The 25,275-nt window shown below is 39.8% G+C and overlaps 1 protein-coding gene across 1 annotated transcript in view; it reads left to right on the top strand.

Annotated features, from left to right (window-relative positions):
- OXCT1 (3-oxoacid CoA-transferase 1) overlaps positions 1-25,275 on the top strand; it is an 85,896-nt gene that overhangs the window by 15,338 nt on the left and 45,283 nt on the right. Inside the window, exons 4-7 of the mRNA XM_030467742.1 lie at positions 1,016-1,151; positions 3,082-3,231; positions 4,906-5,012; positions 14,437-14,497. Of these exons, the coding sequence (XP_030323602.1) occupies positions 1,016-1,151; positions 3,082-3,231; positions 4,906-5,012; positions 14,437-14,497 (454 nt within the window). The remainder of the gene's footprint in view (positions 1-1,015; positions 1,152-3,081; positions 3,232-4,905; positions 5,013-14,436; positions 14,498-25,275) is intronic.

Genomic DNA, 25,275 nt, shown 5'->3' with positions numbered 1-25,275 from the left:
TTCTGCCATTTATATCTTTACCCCTTTTTTTTAAATCCCTTTCTTTGCCCACAAGACTTCTCTTTCAGCTCTATTTCTAGATCTTTTAGTTTCAACAGCTGCATTTTTTTTTCTGTAGGGAGTTATGAATATAGTTATAAATATATAAAGTTGTTACCAGGCAGCATACATTTTATTTTCTAGACTTTGGCACTGCACCACTTCTACCATTGTATCAGAGTTAGTTTTTTAGTTGTTTTTTTTTTTTTTTTAAATTAGGTCAGAGTTGGGGTGTGCAAAGCACTTTTATATTAAGTCAAATTATTTACATCTAAAGAACATGGAATAAATTCAGAGAACTAGGTCAGAGAAGCTTATTTCGCTTACTGTCATGCAGTTTCCAAAATGTCTGAGTGGACTATCTTCTTTAAATAGTCCTAACCCTAAAATCGTCCTTTTTTCAATGCAGTTTGGAAGTCTTCCTGACTGAACTCTGACCATATATGCAGCTATTATGAGTATTAGAAGGCAAAGAGCAGGTGCTAGTACTGCTCTGCTCAGCCTCTTCCCATCAAATGCAGCAGTGCAGCACACAGAACAGTCACAGTTGGAAAAGACTTCTAATATCACCAAGTCCAGCTGTCAGCCCAGAAAAAAGCACTGTGCCCATTAGATCATGTCCTGAAGTGCCACATCTACATGTTTTTTCAATACCTCCAGGGATGGTGCCTCCACCACCTCCCTGAGCAGACTGTTAAAGTGCCTGACTACTCTTTCAGTAAAGAAATTCTTCTGAATACCCAGTCTAAAACCTCCTCTGGTGCAACTTCAGGCTATTTCCTCTAGTCCTGTCATTTTTTACTTCAGAGAAGAGGCCAACACCCACCTGGAATTTTATTTTTGTCTTAAATAACTTTTTTGAAAAAGAGGGGAGATAACTTTATTCTATCTTGTTGAGTCTAAAAGTAAAGCATATATAATGTTTTGAATGAAACAAAACTGTTATAAATGCTGAGTGTTGTCTGTTTTTGTACAGTGTTGAAAACTTTGGACTTGGTCTTCTGCTTCAGACCAAGCAGATAAAACGTATGGTGTCGTCATATGTTGGAGAGAACGCCGAGTTTGAACGCCAGTATTTATCTGGTGAGCTTGAAGTTGAGCTTACACCTCAGGTAAGGAGTGTGTCTAGGAGACAGATTTCTTTCTTCATCTAAAAGACTGACTAGACTAATGCTGAAGTACTCTTATAAGATTATTTTACAATCCATATGTTTTGCCTGTGCAGATATGCAGTGAAGACAGGTGGCACTTGCCATCTTAGGGTCATGGGCTGCAACTGGTCTAAAGAACATGACTGGTTGTATTGTGTGAATTGCTATTATGGCTTGTATATATACAGACATACATATGGCTTGTATATATACAAAAGAACACATGGGGGTTTCTCGTACAATGTTTGATTTTTGGTAGAGCCTCCCGGATGGCAGAAAACACGAATTATGCTCACTAGTGTGGGCCATATAAAGCAGAAAGAAGCTGGGGAATTGATGAATTACCCAATTGGTTGCAGTTAGCGTGTGCTTTTAAGGATTCTGCGTGTGCAAGGGCTACCATCTAGTGGGCAGGAAGCAAATTAAGATACTTCAATTCCTTTTCCATTAAATCTTAACCAAATTGATCTCTGCGTAGTGTTGTGAACTGGTATTTACAACTTTACTTTTTTGCACCATAGTGCTCTCTTAGCACTGCCAATGTACCTAATTAGCCTGAATTCAATGAGATCCTAAAATCATGAGTATCAGTCACATTCTGTTGAGATCTAGTTTTGTGAAATTAGAACTCTACCCTAAAGCCTACAGCATATTAGTGTGTGACAGTTCAAAGGGTAGCAAATAACCTTTGGTCTTTAAACAACTATTGACTGAAGTGTCTGGAAAAAGCAAGTCTTAAGCTGTTATGGAGAAGAGGGTCTTGGGCTCCATTGGTTGGGCATGTTTATTAGAATCCCAGAGGTGAGCAGAAAAACTCCTTTTATACCCAGTCATCTGATATAGAAATGATGAGGGACTTGTCACTTGTCATGTTTCAAAAGTCACAAATCTCACTTTTTTTGTGATTGGCTTTGTGGACTGCACAGACAAGCTATATATTTACAGCATGCAAATACTGTGTTTACAGTTGCAGTGCTAAAAACAGTAGGGTGAACTAATGACTAGCTGGAAGATGCAGAGATTTGAAATATTTGTGTCAATATAAATTAGACTTTTGGAAATTGGTGGGTCTGGAAATGCTAAGGCTGCTTGGAACACAGGACTTGGTATCATTGCATGGTTTGCATCTCTTTTGCAAACCTACCAGAAGTCATTGTGTTTCATGCAGGATGACTGAGGAAAATTCAGCCTATGTTTTGGAGGCCATCAGTCTAGATAATTGTCCATCATGGTCTTTTCTTTGATTCCAGAAAAATGCCAAAAAATGTGTGAAGGACACTAGTGAAAAGCAGGCAGGAATATCTTTGTCTATAAATCCATAATTAAGGCTGAGGAATTTGGACTATTAGTATCCCTCATACAGCCAGACACAGAGTACAATGCAGATGGGGTGGTCAAATAGAGTAACATGACATTCAATCAGCTTCTTAGTATTCTCCCTTTCTTGATATGCTGTTCAAGACTGTTTCATCTTGAAGTGAGGTATGAAGTTTTCCTTAAGATGCTGGAGAATGGAACATGAGTAGGTACAACTACTGTAAAATAAAAACCTTCTAACATATGTAGTCAGGCTGAAAAGAGAAAAAGAACTCTTGTACTCTTCTCAGAGTAATGTGTTTGGAAGCAAGGAGAAGAGGTAAAGCAAAGTGCTGAGGCTTTTGAGCTGACATGGAGCTGTCTGATAGTGTGCTCATGAGCACACATCCACACAAAGGAGCTCACAAAGGAGAGCTAAAATGGAAGGAAGAAGTAGATGTGATGATCTTCTGAGTTCAGAAGGAAAGTCTCCAAAGGACAGAATATGAAAAGCAATTCATCATATATGCGAGCAATTCATCAAAGTTTGATTTGTTCTCCCAAATGACTATTTATTAACTATGTTTTCCCACAGGGTACACTTGCTGAACGTATTAGAGCAGGAGGAGCAGGAATCCCAGCATTTTACACAAGTACTGGCTATGGGACCCTGGTGCAGGAAGGTGGTGCACCTATCAAATACAACAAAGATGGGACCATTGCTATTGCTAGCCAGCCAAGAGAGGTAAGGCACCAGTTTGTTACTGGAACCCTTCTGCTCTGAAAACTGGAACTCTTACTTATTTGAAAAACAAACAGTAGTTTAAGCACCTTCTGGTAAAGTTTAACCTTGGTATATTGAAAATACAGGATGGCTGTGTCAACACTTTACTTGTCCTCCCACTGGTCATTTCAGCCCTCTGTGACATGCTAGAAAAGTTTTTACAGTTTTAGGGTGACTCAGCATCAAGAACTGTTCCAAGTAAACACTTAGCTTGCTGAATTACTCTACTTGACAGTTCTCTGACCTGGTTCACTGTATTTTCAAACAAAGTCTTGTACCAGGCACAGAGAGAAATATGAGTAGTGAGAGAATGACAAATGGAGAAAACCTTTGCATGAGTGGGGCAGGTACTCCTTAAATACTGTGATACGGAGTAAGCAGCCCTTCAGCTGCACCTGAAGTTTTAGCATTAGAAGAATTGGGAAACTTTTCTGTTAAACAGGGAAGAGCTCAGTTGACACAAACTTTCAGGAAGACTCTTGGCATTTGCCAGGAGTTGAAATGTAATTTAGTTTGACTATTTGAAATGTCAAAGAAATAAAAATAGTGTGGCTTCAAGGTGAGAAACAAGGATTTCATATTGAAGTTGCTTGTACAATTTGGAGAAGGGATGGCATTTCTCAGTGTCATAAAAGTACATGAAGAAATAGATGGGGCTAATTGTATATATTCCAGTTTTGCAACAAACAACATTAAATTCATCCACAAGAACATCTTTGAGATAAATTTTTCCCTCTGTGATTTTTGTGCATTTTATACGTCTCTTTTCAGTATCTAATCATTAACCTAGGATTTTTTTCCTTAATTTCCTTCCTGAATATTTCATTATGTTTACTGTTCGAATATTCTGTTTATTAAATCATTTATAATTTCTATAACTTTTTTTTTCTACTTTTATAATTTGTGGAAAAGCCTCTCCTAGTCTCTTCAGTCTTTTGGGAGGCTAATAAACATGATTTCATCAAATTTCATGTTCCAAATTTTTTAATGCAAAGTGTCATTTATAGGACTGAAAAACTAAAATCTCATACAATTTTGTCACACTTCCTCCCTCTTTCAGAAATCTTAAATAACTCTCAAGTAGTATTTGTGTATATTTTAACATTCTAAAATGCTAAAAGGAATGCTGTTTCATGTTTCTATAGGATTAAAATACTAGCTGTTTGTCAGTTATGTGTTCTGGTCTCAGGCATGAGATCATTACAAATATTGATCATAACTGCAGAGAAAACCAAATGAAATTCAGCTTGTCAGATGATGCAGTTTGAGTATTCTGTCTCAAATTCACTTCATCTTAGGTTGGGATTTCTGGTTGTGGGTTGTGGGATTATGAACTTTTTCAACAGTTCTGCTTTAGTACTTCAGCTTTATGTTAGCTGCAAGATGTTCAGGACAAAGCATGTATAATTCCAGTAGATGGAGCAGCAGGAATGTGGATCTGATTCTTAGGACAGACAAACTACAGGAGAACTAGGGTTTACATCCTTTCTATATTTTACATTTGAGTTAAGATTTTTCCAGACAAAACTTAATGTAGGACAAAAAGAATTCTAAATATAATAATTATAAAATTAACCCCAGAAAATAAATGTAACATGGGAGATACGTTTGAAGCAACATATATTGTCTTTATAGGTGCGAGAGTTTGATGGTCGTCACTTTATACTGGAGAAGTCGATTACAGGAGATTTTGCTCTCGTGAAGGCATGGAAGGCAGATTCTGCAGGAAACATAATTTTCAGGTATGACATGTTTATCTGTGGGGAAAGATTGTTTAATGGTTTAGATAATGAAAGAGAAGGAGAATCCTGTCTCCTGTGTAATGGCAAAATAATGTACTGATTTCACTTTATTTCATATTGCCTTTCCCTACAGTGAAATTTTTCTGCTATAAAAAGGAAAATACAATCGCTTTTTTCTAATGACTTTTAAGAATCCAAACGTAGCTCCAAAATAAAACATTAATAGTTAAAGATGAGACATAGCAGAGCAAAGTCACTATAATGGCTGTGGAGAAATGTAGTGACAAAGCGTTCATTCTGATTTTTATGTTAATTTGGCTCTTTTTCACTGTGTAATTGAAGGCTGACCTAAGAAGTGCAGGTTCATGTGTGTCAGAAGAGAAGGAAGCTGAGTCAGACTCCTGGACAGTCAGTGATGTGTAGACGAGATTCTGTCCCCAGAAAAGTGTGTTTAAAGTCATTTGATCTAAATGATGTAGGGAGAGGCATCTTATGAATCGAGAAACCTTTTGTAGTGAAAAGTTTGGGCAATTCACTAATGTTAACATAATTTATTTGAGTTGCTTTATTTGTGTTCTGGTTTGTCCTAAACTGAAGCAGGAGAGGTTTGCTTATGTTTAACATTTAGTTGTTTTTTTTTTGCTTTGTGGCTGTCAGAATGAAAGGTAAATGTTATGGTAATCAATTCCAGTTTTCTACAAGAAGATGGTGAATAATGCAGTTTGTTTTTATGCATTAAAACAGTCGAAATAGCAACTGAAATATATGTGGATAAAATAATACCAATAAAGTAATGCTTTTTGGTGTGTGTATATATACACTTATTTACATGAATTTTTACCTTTGTACCTAGTAGATATAATAATAGTAATATTAAATTAAAATACTTGAAAATTAAGAAATTTTAAATTTTTTTTTACCCAACTCTTGACATCCTGTCTTGCCTACTTGCTAGACAAGGTGGTTTCTGATTAAAAACTGAAATTACTTGTGTGCATGCACATGGATTCGGTGGACGCTAAACTACTTTTCTTAGGTTCTGGAACATGGAGTACAGAAAACATTCATAGAATCATAGAATAATTAAGGTTGGAAGGGACCCCTAAAGGTCACCTAGTCTGTCCCTCTTGCAGTAAGTAGAGACACCATCAACTGAATCAGGTTGCTCACATCAAGCCCCACCTTGAGTATTTCCAGGGGTGAGACCTTAGTTACCTCCCTGGGCAACCTGTTCTATTTTTCCACCACCCTCATGGTAAAGAACTTTTTCCTGACATCCAGTCTAAATCTACTCTTCTCTAATCTAAACCGATTCTCTCTCATCCTGTCACTACAGACCCTTGCAAACAGTCCATCTCCAGCCTTCCTGTAGGCCCCCTTCAAGTACTGAAAGGTGCTCTGAGGTCTCCCTGGAGCCTTCTCTTCTCTGGGCTGAACAACCCCAGCTCCCTCAGTCTGTCTTTGCACGAGAGGTGTTCCAGACGCCTGATCATTTCTGTGGCCCTAATTTCCACTTGCAGGTATCTTGGTGATGTATCCTGCACTTCCCTCCTGTAATAAGGAGAGTCGCAGAATCACAGAACGTTGTAGATTGGAACCAGAGACCTCCAAGATCATCCAGTCCAACCTTTGACTAACCCAGTAATCTAACTACTAAACCATGTCTCTGAGGACCAGTTCCAAATGCCTTTTAGGTGCCTCCAGGGATGGTGACTCCCACCACTGTCCTGGGCAGGACATTCCAATGCCTGACAACCCTCAGTAAAAAAATGTTTCCTAACATCCAGCCTAGGCCTTTCCTGATGCAGCTTGCATCCATTCCCTCTGGTCCTGTCACAGCCCACTAAGAAGCAGAGGCTGTTTCCCTCCTTGTTTCAACCTCCCTTGAGGCAGTTGAAGAGAGCTCTAAGGTCTCCTCTAAGCCTCCTCTTCTCCAGGCTAAGCAATCCCGACTCCCTCAGCCACTCCTAACAGGACTTGTGCTCCAGGCCCTTCATGAGCTTCATTGTTCTTCTCTGGACACACTCCAGAACTTCTATGTCCTACTTACAGTGAGGTACCCAGAACTGAACACAGTACTCAAGATACGGTTTCACCAGAGTGGAGTACAGGGGGATGATCACCTCCCTATTCCTGCTGGCCCCAGTGTTCCTAATACAAGCCAGGATGCAACTGGCCTTCTTGGCCAATGCTGACTACACGTCCTTCTTGTGCACACTGCTGACCACACGTCCCTTCCCAACTTACAGCTCTCTAACCACACTTCCTCAAGTCTGTAGTTTACCATGGGGTTGTTACGACCCAGCTGCAAGACTTGGCATTTGGCCTTGTTAAACCTCATACAGTTAACCTTAGCCCATTGGTCTAACCTGTCCAGGTCCCACTGTAAGGCTTCCCTACCCTCCAGCAGATCGACACAACCACTTCATTTGCTGTCATCTGCAAATTAACTTAGGGTGCACTCAATCCCCTCATCCAAATCATTAATGAACATATTAAGGAAAAGAGGCCCCAGCACTGAGCCCTGGGGCACACCACTCATGACTGGTCGCCAGCCAGATTTAGTTCCATTCACTACGACTCTTTCAGCCCAACCATCCAGCCAATTTTTTAATCCAGTGCAGAGTATATTTATCCAAGCCAAGTGCCATAAGTTTCTGAAGAAGAATTCCATGAGAGACAATGTCAAAAGCTTTGCTAAAGTCCAGATAGACAGTGTTCACAGATCTTCCCTCATCCACTAGGTGAGTCATCTTGTTGTAGAAGGAGATCACATTAGTCAGACAGGACCTACCTTTTGTGAAACCAAGCTGACACGGCCTGATCCCCTGGTTGTCTTCAATGTACCATGTGATGGTACTCAAGATGACCTGCTCCATAACCTTTCCTGGCACTGAGGTCAAACTGACAGGTCTGTAGTTCCCCAGATGATCCTTTTGGCCCTTCTTGTAGATGTGCATTACATTCTCTAGTTTCCAGTCTTCTGGAACCTCCCCAGTTTGCCAGGGTCTTCCTCCTTGAGCTTTTCTTTGTTTCATCCTGAGCTTCCGCTGTTTTTCCTTGTATCTATCTACTTAGGATTACTTACCTCTGAAAAATCTGTTCTCCACTGAAGCAAACTGGTTGCGTTGTCCTTTTAAATTTTATTTTTAAAATTCTTTCTTATGTAATGTAGTCCTTCTTTTATGTCTTTTTCTATCTCTCCTGCTTCTTTCAGAAATCTTCCTATGTGTGCCACATTCACACAACACAGTTAATACCAGTTACTGTTTCTATGTGGAGTGGAAACCTAAAAATCTTGACTTCTTCTTTCAAGTGTTACTAATCAAAGATGGAAACATTATCATCCAGTGTCTTATTCCAAGCAGAGTATTGATAATTTAAGAGAGTTTGATCATAATAGGAATTGACCCATTCTGGTTTTGAATGAGACATTACCTAGTGGCCTACAACAGAGCAGCACAGTTGCATCTCATAGCTTGTGGGAAACAACAGAGAAGGAATTTGCAATAGGTTAGAACATAACAGCAATGCTTCTGTGATCTACAGGGTGAAAAATAAAATGTGGTTTTGTCATTGTGCTCCATACTGAGTGTATTCACTACCAATCGAAGCCTTCCAAAGTTTTTTTATTATGTGAGTTCTGATTTTGTTTGCTAAAGTGTGCCCAAATAGACATAGGGTCTGTGTGTACTCACGTCTGCTACTGCTTTCACAGCAGTCTGGTAGTATTTATAGTATGTTGCCCATGACTCTTTTTTTCTGTAGAGCCAGAAAGAATAGAGTAAGTGGCATTCACACTGTTAGTCACCCTCATGCTAAGAGCTTTTTTAAATTTAGTGGATGTACTTTAGGTAGACTTATTTGGACCACAGGCACACATGAGAAATTTTTTTTCATCAGACATGAAGCTTTATAGTTTTCTTGCTTCTTTTCTGGTTCCTTTAGAAAGAAGATTTTTAAACAGGGTTTTGTACATGGTACTTCATGTCCCCTTGCTCTTTTATTTCAAACAGCATGCTGTGGCTGCTTTGCTTCCAGGCATCTTTATGCTGAGTGGACTACTCTGCACCACAAGTTTTGCTCAGTAGGAGCTGTGTCTGGCTCGGTAGATAATAGTTCTTAGGTATAGTGCACTATTACCAGGACAAATAATCCCATACTCCTTCAAAACATAATGAAATAATGTCACCTTGTTCCTGTCCTAGCTGAAGGGACTCATATATGGGCATTTGGTTTGAATTTAGAGATTTGGCATTACTGGTATGAGTGAAACCTGGTGGGATTAGTCCTGTGATTGGAGCACCCTGCTGGATGAGTACAGACTCTTCAGGGCAGAAGAGGCAGTGGAGTGGCCTTTTATATAATGGAAGGGCTAGAGTGTATGGAGCTCGTTGATGGCAATGGCACAGTTGAGAGTCTCTGGGCAAGAAGCAAGGGACAAACAAATTATTCAGATGCCTTTATGGACATGTACTACAGACCTCCTGGCCAGGATAAGGATGCCAATGTCCTATTCTTTGAGGACTAAGGGATACTTCTGAGTCAATTGCCCTTATCCTTATGGGCATCTTCAGCTTCCCAGAAATCACTGGTAGCAACATTCATCAAGAGCAACCCAGGCTGGAAGATTTCTAAGCCATCTGGGTGACAGCTTTATGGAGCAGGTCATAAAGGAGCCAGCTCAGAAGAGTGCCCTCCTTAATCTCCTGCTTCTCAACAGAAAGGATCTCATTAGTGAAGTGGAGATCAGAGGTCATCCCCACAGTGACCATCAGGAAGTTTCAGAGTACAGAATCTCTGTTGTCAAGACGAAAACTGCCAGCAAAACTTCACTGGACATGAGGAGAGCAGACTTCAGAATGCTAAAGGAGCCTCTGAGTCAAGGTCTCAGGGAGAATATTTTTGCAGAAGCTGGGGTTCATGAGTGCTGGTCACTCTTTAAATGTCACCTCCTAAGGGCAGAGGAACAGGCAATTCCAAAACGTTGGAAGTCAAGCAGATGAGGCAGAAGACCAGTTTGGCTGAACAGGGATCTACTACAAATGAAGTGAAAAAGGAGATGTGTATACCCAGTGAAAGGTAGGTCAGGTGACATGGGAAGAATAGAGAGATGCTGCTTCCTACTAAAGGGTGAAAATTCAAGTGGCCTAAGCTCAGTTGGTGCTTAGACTGGCCAGGCCTGTGGAGTACAGTAAGAAGAGTTTTTTCAGATGCATTAATTACAAAAGACAGTGTAGAAACAACATTGGTCCTTTGCAGGACAAAGATAGTCACCTCACCAGCAGGGCTATACATAAGGCAGAGGTACTTAATGCATTCTTTGCCTCTGTCTTCAACACTGGTGGTGAATCAAGGGGTATCAATGCCCAGAACTGGAGGACCATGACTGCAGCAAGGATCAATCCTTAGCTGACCCTGAACTTGTATGGCATCTGCTGTGACCACTAGATCCCTACAAGTCCATGGGGCCCAATGAGATTTATCCAGGAGTCCTCAAAGAGCTGGCTGATGTCATCACTAAGCCTCTCTTGATTCTTTTTGTGAGATCCTGGCAATCTGGATAGACCCCGGTTGACTAGAAGCTGGCTCATGTCCAGTATTCAAGAAGGGAAAGAAGGGGAACCCTGGAAACTACAGGTCAGTCAGTCTAACTTCAGTGCCTAGTAAAATTATGAAAAAAAGATTATTCTGGGAGGTATTAAAAAAACTCCTGAAGAACAATGCAGTCATTGCTCACAGCCAGCACAGCTTCATGAGGGAAAAGTCCTGCTTGTTAATCTTAATTTCCTGTTTAGTAACCTACCCAGTTGATCAAGGGAAGCCAGTGGATGTCATATTTCTGGACATCAGGAAAGCTTTTGATACTGTCTCTCATAGTATCCTGGATAAAATAACCAGTATACAGCTGGACAACCATGCTGTATGATGGGTGAGCAACAGGCTCACAGGTTGAGCACAAAGAGTGACAGTGAATGGGGTAACATCAGGCTGATGGCTGGTCACTAGTGGGGTCCTGCAGGGCTCCATCCTTGGCCCACTCCTCTTCAACATCTTCATCAATAACTTGGACAGGACTGGAAGGAATTTTAAGCAAATTTGCAGATGATACAAAATTGGGAGGAGTGATCAACTCCTTCAAGGGCAGGCAGGCCCTGCAGAGAGACCTCACCAGGTTAGAGAGATGGTCAGTCACCAACCACATGAGGTTTAGCAAGGACAAGTGCCAAATTCTGCACCTGGGACTGGACAACCCATGTTGCAAGTACAGAGTGGGGAACAAGTGTCTGGAGAGCAGTGTGGTGCAGAGGGACCTGGGGGTCCTGGTTGCTGACCATCTGAACATGATCCAGCAGTGTGCCCTGGCAGCCAGGAGAGGTAACTGTGTCCTGGGGTGCATCAAGCACAGTGTCACCAGCCAGTCAAGGGAGGTGATTGTCCCACTCTGCACTGGTACAGCCTCACCTTGAGTACTGTGTGCAGTTTTGGGCATTGCAGCGTGGAAAGACATCAGTCTACTGGAGAGTGTCCAAAGGAGAGCAACAAGGATGGTGGTGAAGGGTCTGGAACCATAAGAGTGGTGAAAGATCTGGAAGGGATGACTTCTGAGGAGCAGCTGAGGTCACTTGTTTTGTTCAGTTTGGAGAAGAGGAGGCTGAGAGGTGACCTCATTGCAGTCTGTGACTTTCTCATGAGGGGAAGAGATGGGACTGGCACTGGTTTCTTCACTCCTGTGACCAAAGAGAGGACTCAGGGATATGATAGGAAGATGAATCAGGGGGAATTTAGGTTAGATATCTGGAAAAAAAGTTTTTCACCCAGAGGACAGTTGAGCAGTGGAACAAGCTTCCTAGGGAAGTGGTGACAGCGCCAAGCCTACCTGAGTTCAAGAAGCATTTGAATGACACTCTCAGGCACACGGTGTGATTCTGGGGGTGCCCAGCACAGGGACAGGAGTTGGACTTGATGATCCTAATGGGTCCTTCCCACCTTGGCATATTCTCTGATTCTTTGAATTTGCTTTGTTAGTCTGATGCAGGCATTGGTTCTGCTTAGCAGAACACTGTCTCTAGGTCTTAGGCTCCTTTGGAGGCCTTCTTGCTAGGGACAACATCAGGGGGAGTGTCACAGCTATTGAGGATATTCGACCTCCTTTGATTCCCCTCCCTTTTCTTCTGGTACCATTATGCTTTAGAGTTGTTCCAGCCCAATATACTTTCACTTTACAAGGGGAGGTGTCATTTAGTGCAGATGAAAGTATACTCTTGACAAAGAAACACAGATACTGAAGGGATAACCTGACTCAGAGCCCCTGCACTGGCATTCATGTCATCTTGTCTCTGTTTCTGCAGTACATAAATTCACATCTGACATTTCCTTTCATCTCTGCAGCATTAGATATATAGTGGATGTAGTTTACTGGGTTAGTCTACTATGAATTAATTTGCTATCTGTACCTCTGAGAGACAACCTGTTGTAATGCCTTTAGGTCAGCATAGAAATCTATCACTGGAACAATGGACTTTGCAGACATCTCTCAGTCTAGGTCTTCAGAAAGCTATCTAACATAAAAACCAACATAAAAACCACATAAAACCACATAAAACCCAGACTTGGCTAGCTAGTTTCTAGTTTACATGACCCAAAACTTGAACATCATTCTGTGTTGGAGAACAAATTTAGTCTTTCTGTTTTTTCTTCTTCTGGATGATGTGTTCTAGAGATCAGATCTTTGATCTTGTAAGAGACTTTTTCTTCTTTACTAACCCAAGAACATTCTAAATTGCATAAGCTTTCATGCATATGAAATCAGTTCCATTAACTCTCATTAATTAGACATTGAAATATTTTCTTGTAACCTTTCACTCTGTGTGAAAATTACTTAATTCAGTTAATTTTACTGGCAGACCAGTCACTAACGTTTTGAAAAAGACTTTGGCTCAGGAAAGTAGTATGGATCTTGCGACGAAATGCTGAATTCTTTGTTTCTACATATTCCTTCCCCATCTGTATCTATTCTCTGTGTATTTTAATTCAGTTTTTGTAATGCTGTTTTTCTTCTCATTTTACACTCTACCTATTTTATCATAATTTTCCCTAAATCACTATTAGTTAATATTATGTTAATGCACTAAGAACATAAATTTCTTTTCTTAATGGTTTAATTTTCTTGCATCTTTATTTATGCAGCCACAGAGAAGACTCACAGACAAAAGATATTGTCCATTCTGTGGACTCTGTTAGAGGCTTCGCAGCTGCTATGTATCACCAATATAACAGGGTTTCTCCTGTTACAGATGTAACTTTGTTACAGATGTATCTTTGGATATAGCTTTCATTCTGCAGATGTCTGCAGTAGAAATCCTGGTAAAACTACTATGTAGTCTCAGGATTTGGCAGTTTCCATTTGCTATCTGCCCGCAAAGCCACGAGGTGGCAGCAGCATCCCAAAATTTAGAATTGCGGTAACACTTAAGGCGGGGAGTTGTAATCGCATTGAAGGGTGAATACAGGAGAATTTGGGAAATAAGGATGGTCAGGAAAAAAAAATGCTTCCGTGGAAAGGGGATGGGCAAAAGGAGGGTCTGACTTTTTTTGAACCCTAGCTACATAAATTTTGGTGGAAAAATTTCAAGAATTCTACTTTTTAAAAGAGAAAAATGCTAGAAGCTATCAGCAGAACCCTACTAAAATACACATCACAGTCACACCATTTTGCTTTCTTTCTGAAAAATGCAAAGAAGGGCTGACACAGGTAACATGTTTTTTCTTGTGCCCACTAGGATCTCAGTGCAGGTACCATGGCTGTACATGCCATGTGTTACTTGAATCCCCAGAAGTTCTTTTTTCTTGTTCCAGAAATACTGCATGAGAATACTTAGGATGATTGCCAGAGTCTTGCAGTGAGTGTCAAAACTGGCACAGATTTTTACTCAAGAGGATTGGATTAGGTCTACTGCTGTGTAAAGTGCTGTCCCTAGTCTTGATCTGAATTATGAAGGGATATGTGGGAATTGAGAGGTTGCTAGGCCCTGTGCTGGCCTCCCCTGAGGAGAATAATTTTGTTTGTTGTCCAGTGAACTGATAGAAAGGTACATTGTACACAGCTCAGTGTGCTGCTGCTCTTGAATCTAATAAATGAAGATATCAGTAGTGTACTCACTTTCAGTTAAGTGGGGTGCAAATTAAAAGTCAAAAGAGCTGTAAGAAACATTTTATAATGTAGCAAAAATTATTTCATTTCATATGCATCTTACATAACACTTTTTCTTCCCTCCTGTTTTTTAATGTGTCTTCTAACTATTTAGAGTCAAGATTTGTGATGTTCATATTGTAAATATACTTGTAGTGTCTTTTCTCTGAAAAGTCTTTCCTCATACTATTAATAGCTTTTAGTATTTATTAATTTTGTTTTCTTTCACAGGAAAACTGCAAGAAACTTCAACCAACCTATGTGCAAAGCTGCAAAGACAACTGTGGTAGAGGTAGGGAATTGAGACATAATAAGCCCTATACCTCTATAGTCAACAAACCTCTTTGATTTGAATGGGGATTGTGGGGACACAGTTCTTCTTTTCTTGACTCACTGGGGGATTTTATACTATTTCATAATCTGTCTCCTTGGATTGCCTACTCCCAACACTATGCTCTGTTTTATTGGTAATTTTTGCATGGTTCCTCAGCCTATTGTTCAGGACTTTATGTTCTTTTTTCTTACTGGAAAGGTATTCATGTTTGCTGAGCTCACTCTTCAGAAGGGAAACATGGCAACAACACTCAAATTTATTAAAAAAAATAAAATACATGGATGAAATAAGAGGCAATAGGCTTAGGCTGTGCTCAAAGGCACAGTTTAAGCTAAGAAAACCTTCTTACAATAAGGATAAGTACATAACAACATAGATGGCTCATATAATAAAGCTGTCACAGTAGCAGTTGCTAAAATTTAGTAAATTGCCTGAATATCAGTCCAGAATGAGATACAGATATTTGGCTATGCTTTGAGAAAGAGAATAGACAAGATGATCTAGAAGTTTCTTCCCATCTTTGCCCTTTTTCATTGATGCCTAAAACAATAATGTTTAAAAACATAGAGCATCCTACACTGGAAATACATTGGGTCTGAAGAGTTTCTAAGACATAGCAATATCCAAAAGATAGACTTCTCTATTAGCTTTTTCACCACTCCCTGGCAAGTCTTTTTATATGCTTAGTAAAAGCTAAGTATGCTTTTGACATTAAGATCAAGGTGAACTGATCTACATTGTTAATAGCAAATTCTAAATGGAGAAGGCTTGTGTTTCTTCAGTTTTTGTTCTGGTTTGTTTTTTGTTGGGTGCAGTTTTTTGGGTTGTTTTGGTTTTTTGTTGGGGGTTGGTTTTTCTTTTGTTTCTGTTTTATTGGTATAATCTTATCTGGAAAATGTCTCTGTTGCGGATTAATAGATTTTGAAACTTAAGTTATTTCTTTGTGTTTTACAAAGCTATGGCAAAAAATACCATAGAATTTGTCACACGACTTCCATTGACAATTCAGCAGCATTACATGAATTTTCAGTTTGTTTCCAAGAAAGGCTTAAAATATTTTTCCATTTAAAAATGAAATAAAGAGCCTTTCATCATTCCCTTTCCTCCTAGTCACTTGTCCTTCATACTTTGCTCAGTCTAGCATTTCAAGAATTTTAAGTAAATCAAAGCCTTCCACCTATATCCGATCTTATTCTTTTTTTCTGCTCTTCTATCCATGGTAGAATTTTCTTGTCAGTGAGCAGCACTGATGTGACATCCTTCTTGTTGTAAGTCCATATAACAGTTTTTAGTAGATTTCAATGAACTGTGTCCAGCACAAGTCTTTCTTTATTTTCAGTCTCATTTAAAAGCAGGCAAGCTTTTTGTAGGATGTTACATTAATACTGGTTTACAGCTCCAGGTTTTTGTGGACAAATTAATGAGGCAAGAGGCATAAGCAGAAATATAGGACAAATACGTGTTTTGAGCAAATGCAGTGCCTTACTGGCTTAACCTTGAAGTGTTTTTCTTACAAAGTGGCTTTCAGAATACTGTGTTTAGATTAAAGAGTTCAAGCCCTGGGAACTGTAAGGATACATCTCAATATGGCATCTTGTATATTCTTTGTACTGGGTATTGTCATCCTGCACTTGCCTAGAGGTGATCACTGGAGAGTTGTGAAAAGAGCAAGTGAAAAGTTTTGCCTACCTCCTTAGTTAGCATTGTTCAGGGCTGAAGGATGAAATTCTCAATCTCACAAGAAGTTTGTGTAGGGTAGTAATCTGTATACACTCTTGGCAGCAGGGATTTCTGAATTCTGGCATCTGTTCCCAGTTCTGTTTCTGTTTTTCACTTTGTTCTGGCAGACAGTCCTAGAAGTAGAGGTTTGAAGCCATCCTTGCTCCTTACCTTCAAAGCAGCCACAGCTGAGACTTATCTTCAGATTCATGTAATGATTTATTAGGATTTATGGTACTGAAGTTTCTCAGTCTAGCTCTCCCATCCTGACTTCAAGTGTAGTGCTTTGTACCTGTTATGTACCTAGACTTATGCTGCCAGCATATATTTATCAAACCCAAAGCATGAAGTTGATGAGGATACAAATGAGGTATCAAAAAACTAGAGACATATCCCTTAGTGTTTCTGATTTTTGAGTTGCTGAAATTTTTCTTTAAAATTAATGCTATAAATACACAGAAAAAGCAAAGTGTTATTTCTTGTAGCTACTCTGATGAGTTATTTATTTCCTTTTTCTGCTTATTGGTTTTATCCAGTCCTTTAGAAGTAATCTCTTTTTCAGGAACAGAACCTAATTTGTTAAACTTCACATTAGGAGGATTCATTCTAGGCTGTTCAATTATGTCACTATTAAGCTTAATCTCACTACACTCAGTCAGTATCTAACTTGAATTTTGGAAGACAGATTTACTTGTAATGCTTTGATGTAAATAAAACAAGAAATGGAAAAGCCATCCTTCTGTCTGTGCTTACTCCAGTGGTTAATCACTCTCACTGGTTTAAATATCTCTTTTATTGTAATTAGTTTGGCTCTAGGTTCCATTCAGTACTTTTATTCCTTTCTGCTAGATTAAAAACCTTTCTGAAGCTTGCATTTCTGTGTCACTGAGTGGCTTCTCAGGGCTGTTTTTATGATGAACGGATTGAGGTCTTAATGATTCTAACTGTAAAACATTTTCTTCACTTTGCTATATGATGTCCTTCTTCTGACTATTTCTTTCTGAAGCTTCACAAATGTGACCACCCAGAGTGTCTTCATAATTGTAACACTGCCATAGAGTTACTCTATGGTCCTGCTGTTTCCTTGTTTGCATGCTTGTACTCTGCTGATCATTATACAGGGAGTCCTACAGCATTAGTTGCTTACACCTTCTTAGAATCATAGAATCATAGAATTGGCTGGGTTGGAAGGGACCTCAGAGATCATCGAGTCCAACCCTTGATCCACTACCGCTGCAGTTACCAGACCATGGCACTGAGTGCCACATCCAGTCTCTTTTTAAATATCTCCAGGGACGGAGAATCCACTACTTCCCTGGGCAGCCCATTCCAATGCCGGATCACTCTCTCCGTAAAGAAATTCTTTCTAATATCTAACCTAAATTTCCCCTGGCACAACTTAAGACCATGCCCTCTTGTCTTGTTGAAAGTCGTCTGGCAAAAGAGACCAACCCCCACCTGGCTACACCCTCCTTTCAGGTAGTTGTAGACAGCAATGAGGTCTCCCCTGAGCCTCCTCTTCTTTAGGCTGAACAGCCCCAGCTCTCTCAGCCTCTCCTCATAGGGTCTGTGCTCGAGTCCTTTCACCAGCCTGGTTGCCCTCCTTTGGACCTGCTCTAGGACCTCGATATCCTTCCTGAACTGGGGGGCCCAGAACTGGACACAGTACTCGAGGTGTGGCCTCACCAGGGCTGAGTACAGGGGCAGAATCACTTCCTTGGACCTGCTGGTGACGCTGTTCCGGATACAGGCCAGGATGCCATTGGCTTTCTTGGCCACCTGGGCACACTGCTGGCTCATGTTCAGCTTCCTGTCAATCCAGACTCCCAGGTCCCTTTCTGCCTGGCTGCTCTCAGCCACTCTGTGCCCAGCCTGTAGCGCTGCATGGGGTTGTTGTGGCCAAAGTGCAAGACCCAGCACTTGGCCGTGTTGAACCTCATCCCATTGGAATCAGCCCAACTCTCCAGTCTGTCCAGGTCCCTCTGCAGAGCCCTCCTGCCTTCGAGTTGATCGACACTCCCCCCCAGCTTAGTGTCGTCTGCGAATTTGCTGATGATGGACTCAATCCCCTCATCTAAATCATCAATGAAGATGTTGAACAGAACCGGGCCCAACACTGATCCCTGGGGGACACCACTAGTGACGGGCTGCCAACTGGATGCAGACCCATTCAGCACCACTCTCTGGGCCTGGCCCTCCAGCCAGTTCTTAACCCAGCACAGGGTGCTCCTGTCCAAGCCACGGGCTGATAGTTTTTTCAGGAGGATGTTGTGGGAGACGGTGTCAAAGGCCTTGCTGAAGTCCAGGTAGACCACATCCACAGCCTTCCCCTCATCCACCAGTCAGGTCACCTGATCATAAAAGGAGATCAGGTTATTGATCTGTTTCTGGCATACATCAGGAAACGTGTAATGAGTGTTTTACAATATGCATTCTGTAAGTATGGCAGTTATTTCTTGATCACATATGTGTAACTTTGTGTTTTGTTATGAAATGTGTAATGTTTGAATAGACTCAGTGTGTCTGTTGTGTCTGAAACTGCCACTTCCTTCTTAGGACTTATTATTCCACCACTCTTCCCCCCCACCTATTTTAGTTTCTGATCATTGATAAAAATATGGTATGATACTTGGAGTAGTAAGATCTTTAGCAACGAAAATGAAAACTACTGGAAATCCATTCTCAAAGTATCATAGAATCATAGAATCATTAATGTTGGAAAGCACTTCTCAAATCGTCAAGTATCCATGAATTTGATGAAAGTGGGACATGCACTTGGAATCAACGGCTTTTGTTACCTGTCCTTCTGAGTTAACCCAAGGAGCTGTGAAATCTCCTCACGTGCATGCACAGTAAAATGTATTTTTCTTAAATGTATTAAAGCTGTTGTTTTCTAGTTTAAAGAGTGTGACATTTTACACTCTTGGCTGAAGTAAGGACAGACAATTTTTTAACAGTTCAGAGGTGGAAGAATTTAGCAGTGTGAAGAATGAGAGTAGAGACCAGAAAAAAACTACCTGACAGACTCATGAAGTGATATTTATTGGTTGCTTTAAAAACTCACCCATGGTTTGACTAGCAAGCCTGTAGAGAGGTTTCCGAAGGAAGAGACAGTCAGATTGTATGGTTACCCATTATATCTGTGGCACACATGGGAGAGTTTGTAATTTTAAAAATTCCCCTAGGATGAATTTCAGATTAAAGTGTCTGACCCAAAGCGTTGTTTATGTTGACTAGTGGAATGGTCAGTAGTTGTTCAGCACGCTTCCTGGGATCCGAAATACATTAATTGTATACAACTAATGAAATGCAGGAGGTGTTTACTGGCATGCATAAATACTTTGGACTATAACATACATTTTTGTTGTTCATCTAAATGATAGGAATGAATGTTGACATTCATGATAATAAAGATGTATGCTGAGGCACAGACAACTGGCTGTAAAGATCTAACTGCATCAAGTCCAATAGAATTTATATTTTCATTTAAAGATCATCGGTATTAAGTGTCAAAAAGAAGTTTTCTACTGAACGTCACGATTCTTATTATTTGTAAGGGAACCTTTGCTGAGAAAAAAATTAAATAATCCAGCCTTACTTAGTGTAGCTTTAATGATGCCAGAGTTCATTTTTTAGTTCTACAGCGTTTCATTTAAAAGAAATTCTCTGTTTATCAAGTCACTTCATCTTGAAGAACTTACAAGAGTTACATATGCCATCAGAACTGTAGCTGTGTTTGGATTTGATCCCTCATGCATGCACTCAGCCTGAGGCTTTCAGTTCATTTTCAGAGCTATAAACACTTTCCTACTCCTACTGCAAAGTAAGGAGGTTCAAGAAAGCAGTCCATCTACAAGGAACTCGGTGGCAAGTTGTATATGAACCACTAGCGCTTTTAAAGGTACAGAGGAAGGTCTTGGCATCTGAAGATGCGGGCTTGTGTGATCTTATATATGTGGTAACATTTCCAACATTCTGTTGAATGAAGGACACATCTGCTGAGTTCAGGTGGTGACACTGCTGTTAGGCCCCTCAACAGACCTGTTAGATTGTGACTGGAGACATGAAATGTGCAGCAGTTGGAGATACAGAGAACCATCCTAGACATGTGCCTGGATTGGTAAGGCAAGGTATGTGATATTAAGATGCTTCTTAGGGCATCTTCCTGTAGATGATTCTGTAGGAAGAGCCCCACAAGGAGGTACAGCTTTTGGTGTTAACGCCTCTTTTTAGGAGATAATTGAGGCAATCCAAAGCCACAGGAAAAAATATGGTGAGTCCTTGCCAGATGTGGTTGTCATGACAGCACAGGAGAGGGGAAGGATAATACCTCTTGTTCTCTGCAGTGGAGAAGTATGTAAACATCCATACATTCCCAAACATACCTAAGCTGTTGTGTCTTTTCTTGCTGTTGTTATTCTGTGCTGTAATACCAACTCAATGCTTCTCACTGGTCAAGTGGTTTGAGATCTTGGCCACTGCTGCGATGTAAATCTTTTGATAGTGGTAATAGTCAATATATTTGGAAATACTTACTGACTGGCTGTTTGAATATCAATTTGAACAATTTTCGTGTTCAGATTGCAGATGGCTAAATATATCTCCCTGTGTAAATAGCACTTCCACCTCAAATAATACCGAGGGAGGAAAAAGAAAGCATACTTTCTCATAAAAATGCATTAAATAAAAATCATTAAACCCTGCGTTTTATCTCTGGTTGCCTAGTAACAGCACAGCCACATCAGTGAGTGCCATTATCTCAGGTATAATGAACTTCGCTGCACTAAGAGACAGAAGCAGACTGAAATAAATTATTTGTATCCTATCGTCTGTGCTAAATTATGGCATCGGGGGTTTTTTTGAGGAAACTGGAAAACGAGCCTTTTTTTTTTTTGTTGTTGGTTGGTTGGTTGGTTTTTTTTTTGTTTTCCATCTGTATCTCTGTATCTTCAAGTGCTTGAACAATGGCAAGACTTATCTCAGATGCATAGCTCTGTTCTGGGGAAGCTTTCAAGGTTTATGCACTTACAGTTTAGTGTTAAAAGCTGTAGGTACCATTTTAAAGTGAAAAAATAATTTAAAAGAATCTTTTTTCCCTTACCTGTGTTGCCTACCCATGGGTCTTGAAACAGTCCTGGTACAGAGAGCAGTTCTGGATTTGGGATGGGTACAGACTTTGTATGAGGCTGTGTCTCAAAAACCACAGGTCACGATTTTAGGCCAAGGAGGAGATGAATTGAGGTTCTTCTGTGCAAATGATGTAACCACTGCACTGTGGTGTTGCAATAACCCCTTTTGGTAATGTTGAATTGCTCAGTTTTGACTCGATGTGCACTTAGGGGGTGATTGCTGAGCAGATGTTCCAGGCATCTGTACTGGGGTAATGTTTTGTTCAAGAATCCAGTTTGCTCAGTATGGATACTAGACTGCTTAGTCCTACCATCTTACTAGAAGTTTTTAGCACAAGTGACAGTAGAATTCTAGTTGTCATAATACATTAATTATTAATTATATATAGAAAATATATGTCAAAATATAATACATGCAAAATACATGTTACATGTGTAAATATATATTTTAAGTGCAAAAGACTTTGCAACTTAAATATCTGTGTGGTTAATCTAGGCTTTTGACTGCATAATTGGATTTATATGTCTAAGTTTTGGCTAAATCCTAAATCAGAGATACTTGTGGATCTGAGTTTAGATAACCCATTTGTTGAGTATAGACTCTTTTCCAAGAGTACCTTAGATGCAAGGTTTGAGTGGAGACATGTGAGATAGTAACTATGAAATGCAAGCTCATGATCCTTAGAAAGCATAGCATGGAAAATTGCAAAATATCAGGACTGCCTCCTAGGAAGATCTGATTTTATGAGTAAAAAGACTTGGTAGATGAAACAAACATAGGAGAAAAAAAATGAGAGAAAGTGAGACCAAGGTCAGAGATTAACCATTACAAAACCCAACAAAAAAGCTTAAGCACATAAAAGCAAACTCATAAATATCCAGGGGAGTACAAAATATCAAAGACACAGTTAGAGATAATGAAGTCAGAGAGGGATTGGAATTGAAATCCAGAGACTACTAGTACTGATTTTGAAAAGCAGCTTTTTGAAACATTTGCACACCATTGCCATGTTAATTTCAGTTTGCCAAAATGAAGCATACCCTCAGACTTGAATGTCCATTTGTTGTTTTTGTGTCCTTTCATTGTATTTGGTTACTTGCTTTTGTGTGTGCATGGGCTCATTGCCTGGCCTATCTTATGGTTTAAGAAGTACTGGAGAAGACTGGGCTAGAAGGGAGTTTGTAAGGTAGTTCTTTTTACATTTGGTTAATATGCTTCTGATTTTCTTATAGGTGGTGGTTTACTGTAGTGTTTTTCCTATGTTTGCTTTTTTTGTGTATATAGCTTCTAATTATGCTGCAGTAGTGAATGCTAAGTGGTTAAAATTCAAAATCACATTGTTGCTGAATGCTGTTCAGATAGTTTTACCTATGCACAACATTGTGCTGGAAGAGTTGAATTTATTTTTATCTGTCATAGTTTATTCCTTTCAAAATTGATACTTTCTGGAAGGAGTATTCAGAGCCTTCTCAGCATTCAGCTTCAGAACTTAATTGCAGACCTGAATACAGTATTCAGTGAAAAAAGTCTTTTTGTCCTTCTCACATATGTTAAGAACAAATACAGCGTTCAAAAAGAACAACCTAAAACAAGTCCATAGATAATCAGCAAATACTGCAGATTGTCAGGATGATCAGCTGATACTGCAGGTTACCAGGAAGTTTATGTGCCAGGGAAACTTGATGGAAAGCCTATGTGCACTCCTTAACCTTAATTTAGGGGTTTTTTTCTCATAATTTGTAGAAAGACTGCTATACTGTGCATTTTAATAATATTTCATTGACAATACTCATGTACTGTAACATGTCATTCTGAGAATTTATAGGATATTAAGTACTCTAGATTTAACTTTTCATTGTATGTACTAACATGTACAATAAATTAATAACTCTTATGCTGTGCTTCTTTCTCTGTACTTTGTGTGTAAAATGTACTAATGAATGAATCAGTCAATGATATATTAGTCTTTACATTTTAAATCACACATGATACTATCACTGAAAAGATGTTGCACAGAAAATTTTAGGCATTATTATAATTTATATCCATATATACTTTTATTTGTGTTTCATGAAGCAGTAATTTGTTTTATGTGCTATTAGCATCTCTGGTGGACATTTCTCATTTTAAAAAAAGACCAATTTGACATTCAAACTGAAAAACTTACAAAAAGTTCACAATGTAATTGCCTGCTGACATGAAATGCATTTACTCAGGTGGACAGCATATTGAGATTTGAAAAGCTTTAGCCTTGTCACTATTTCTGCAGTGACAATTTTTGAGTAATCATTAGAAACAGTAGCTCAGATTTTAGTTTTTCAGCATCCTTTCCTGCCAGAATTATTCAATGAAGACACTGAGTGTTTAAAGATACAGACTGAGATGCCAAGTGTGTCTTGACTACAAATCATGCTATTTTTTCAGGCTGCAGAAGATGGTAAAAGAATGCGTAAGGACCACAGAATAGTTTCCTATTCCTGTCTCTCAGTGTTTATTGAAAGTCACGTAGTGTTCTCTGTTTTCCCAAGACATTAAGTAGTTCTGTAGAAAACCTGCACTCGTGAAGTTCAGTGTGCAGAAGTGTTCTTGTTATTGTTGTGGTTCAGGTCCAGAATCAGGCATCTGCTCACCTGACCAGGTTCAGGTCAGGTAACACAGAACCAGGCATCTGCTCACTCATCCCTTCCCCCACTGTGGAATGGCGAGAAGAAAACCCAACCAGAAGCAGGAAGGTTTCATTCAGCAGTCATGGTGAAAGAATAAATTTAATTTATCACTAATCAAATCAAAACAGGACAAAAAGAAAACAAACCCCAGAACTTTAATACCTTTCCCCATCCCTCCCTTCTTTCCCAGCCCAAATGACTTTGTTCCCAATACCTTCCCCTCTTTCCCCCCAGCAGCAGAGGGGTACAAGGAGTGAGGTTGAGGGTCGGTGCACCACACACTTTTTTCTGCCACTCCTTCCTCCTCAGGGAGAAGGATTCCTTATAGCCTTTACCTGCTCCAACATTGTGTCCCTTCCACAGGAGAATCCTTCATGAACTCTTCTGACATGAGTCCCTCCCACCAGTTGCAGTCTCTCAGGAACTGCTCCAGGGTGGGCTGCCTAGAGTCATGGCTGCTCTGGAACAGTCACCACCCCTGGTGCAGGATCCTACACAGCTGCAGGTCCACTTCTGCACCACTGTTGCCCTTCACAATCTACACATCCACATTTGCTCCACTGTGCTTCTTCTCAGGCTGCTCCACCATGCTCCTCCATGGGCTGCAGGGGCACAGCCACTCATCTCAGCACAGGCTGCAGGGGACAAATATACAACGTCCCTTTTTATCCTCTCTGTTGGAATACCCCTAGGGTTCCTTTTCTTTACCAGGGAGAGCCAGCAACATATTTTGTTACAAAATAGCTTCTCATATATTGTTGTAATCTGCTTGTCTTTTTACATGTCATGCTCTAGTGTGATCTGATCCTTAGAGGTATTCCTTGGATTTGAAGGTGGTTTAGTTGGACATGTATTGCCTGGAAAATACAAACAATTCCTTTGTGTTTGGTGCAGTTAAATCTTTGATGGTTTCGTTTTGTTTTTTTTCAGTTGTCTGCTTCTCCCTTCATTAGTTCAGTTCTTCTGAGCTAATTTTTGAAATTAATGCTTAAATTTATGTCCTGATGTTTGAGTTATGTTTCTCTGAATGCACAAGAGATGAGATTTCTTTCAATCTTTTTTTACTTGCCATTTTTATTAGTAAGAAAATAAGATGTTTTGTATAGATTAAAACTTTTTTTTTACATTTTAATTCCTCTTGATAATATGTGAATAATTTTAATAAAAATATCAGCTGTTTATTATCTTCTAATCCGTTGAAAGACCTTCAGTCTAATGTAA

Source organism: Calypte anna, chromosome Z, assembly GCF_003957555.1.
Source record: "Calypte anna isolate BGI_N300 chromosome Z, bCalAnn1_v1.p, whole genome shotgun sequence".
Taxonomy (NCBI): Eukaryota; Metazoa; Chordata; class Aves; order Apodiformes; family Trochilidae; genus Calypte; species Calypte anna.
Note: the sequence above shows the minus strand (reverse complement) of the source record. Positions and strands in the feature narration are given on the sequence as shown.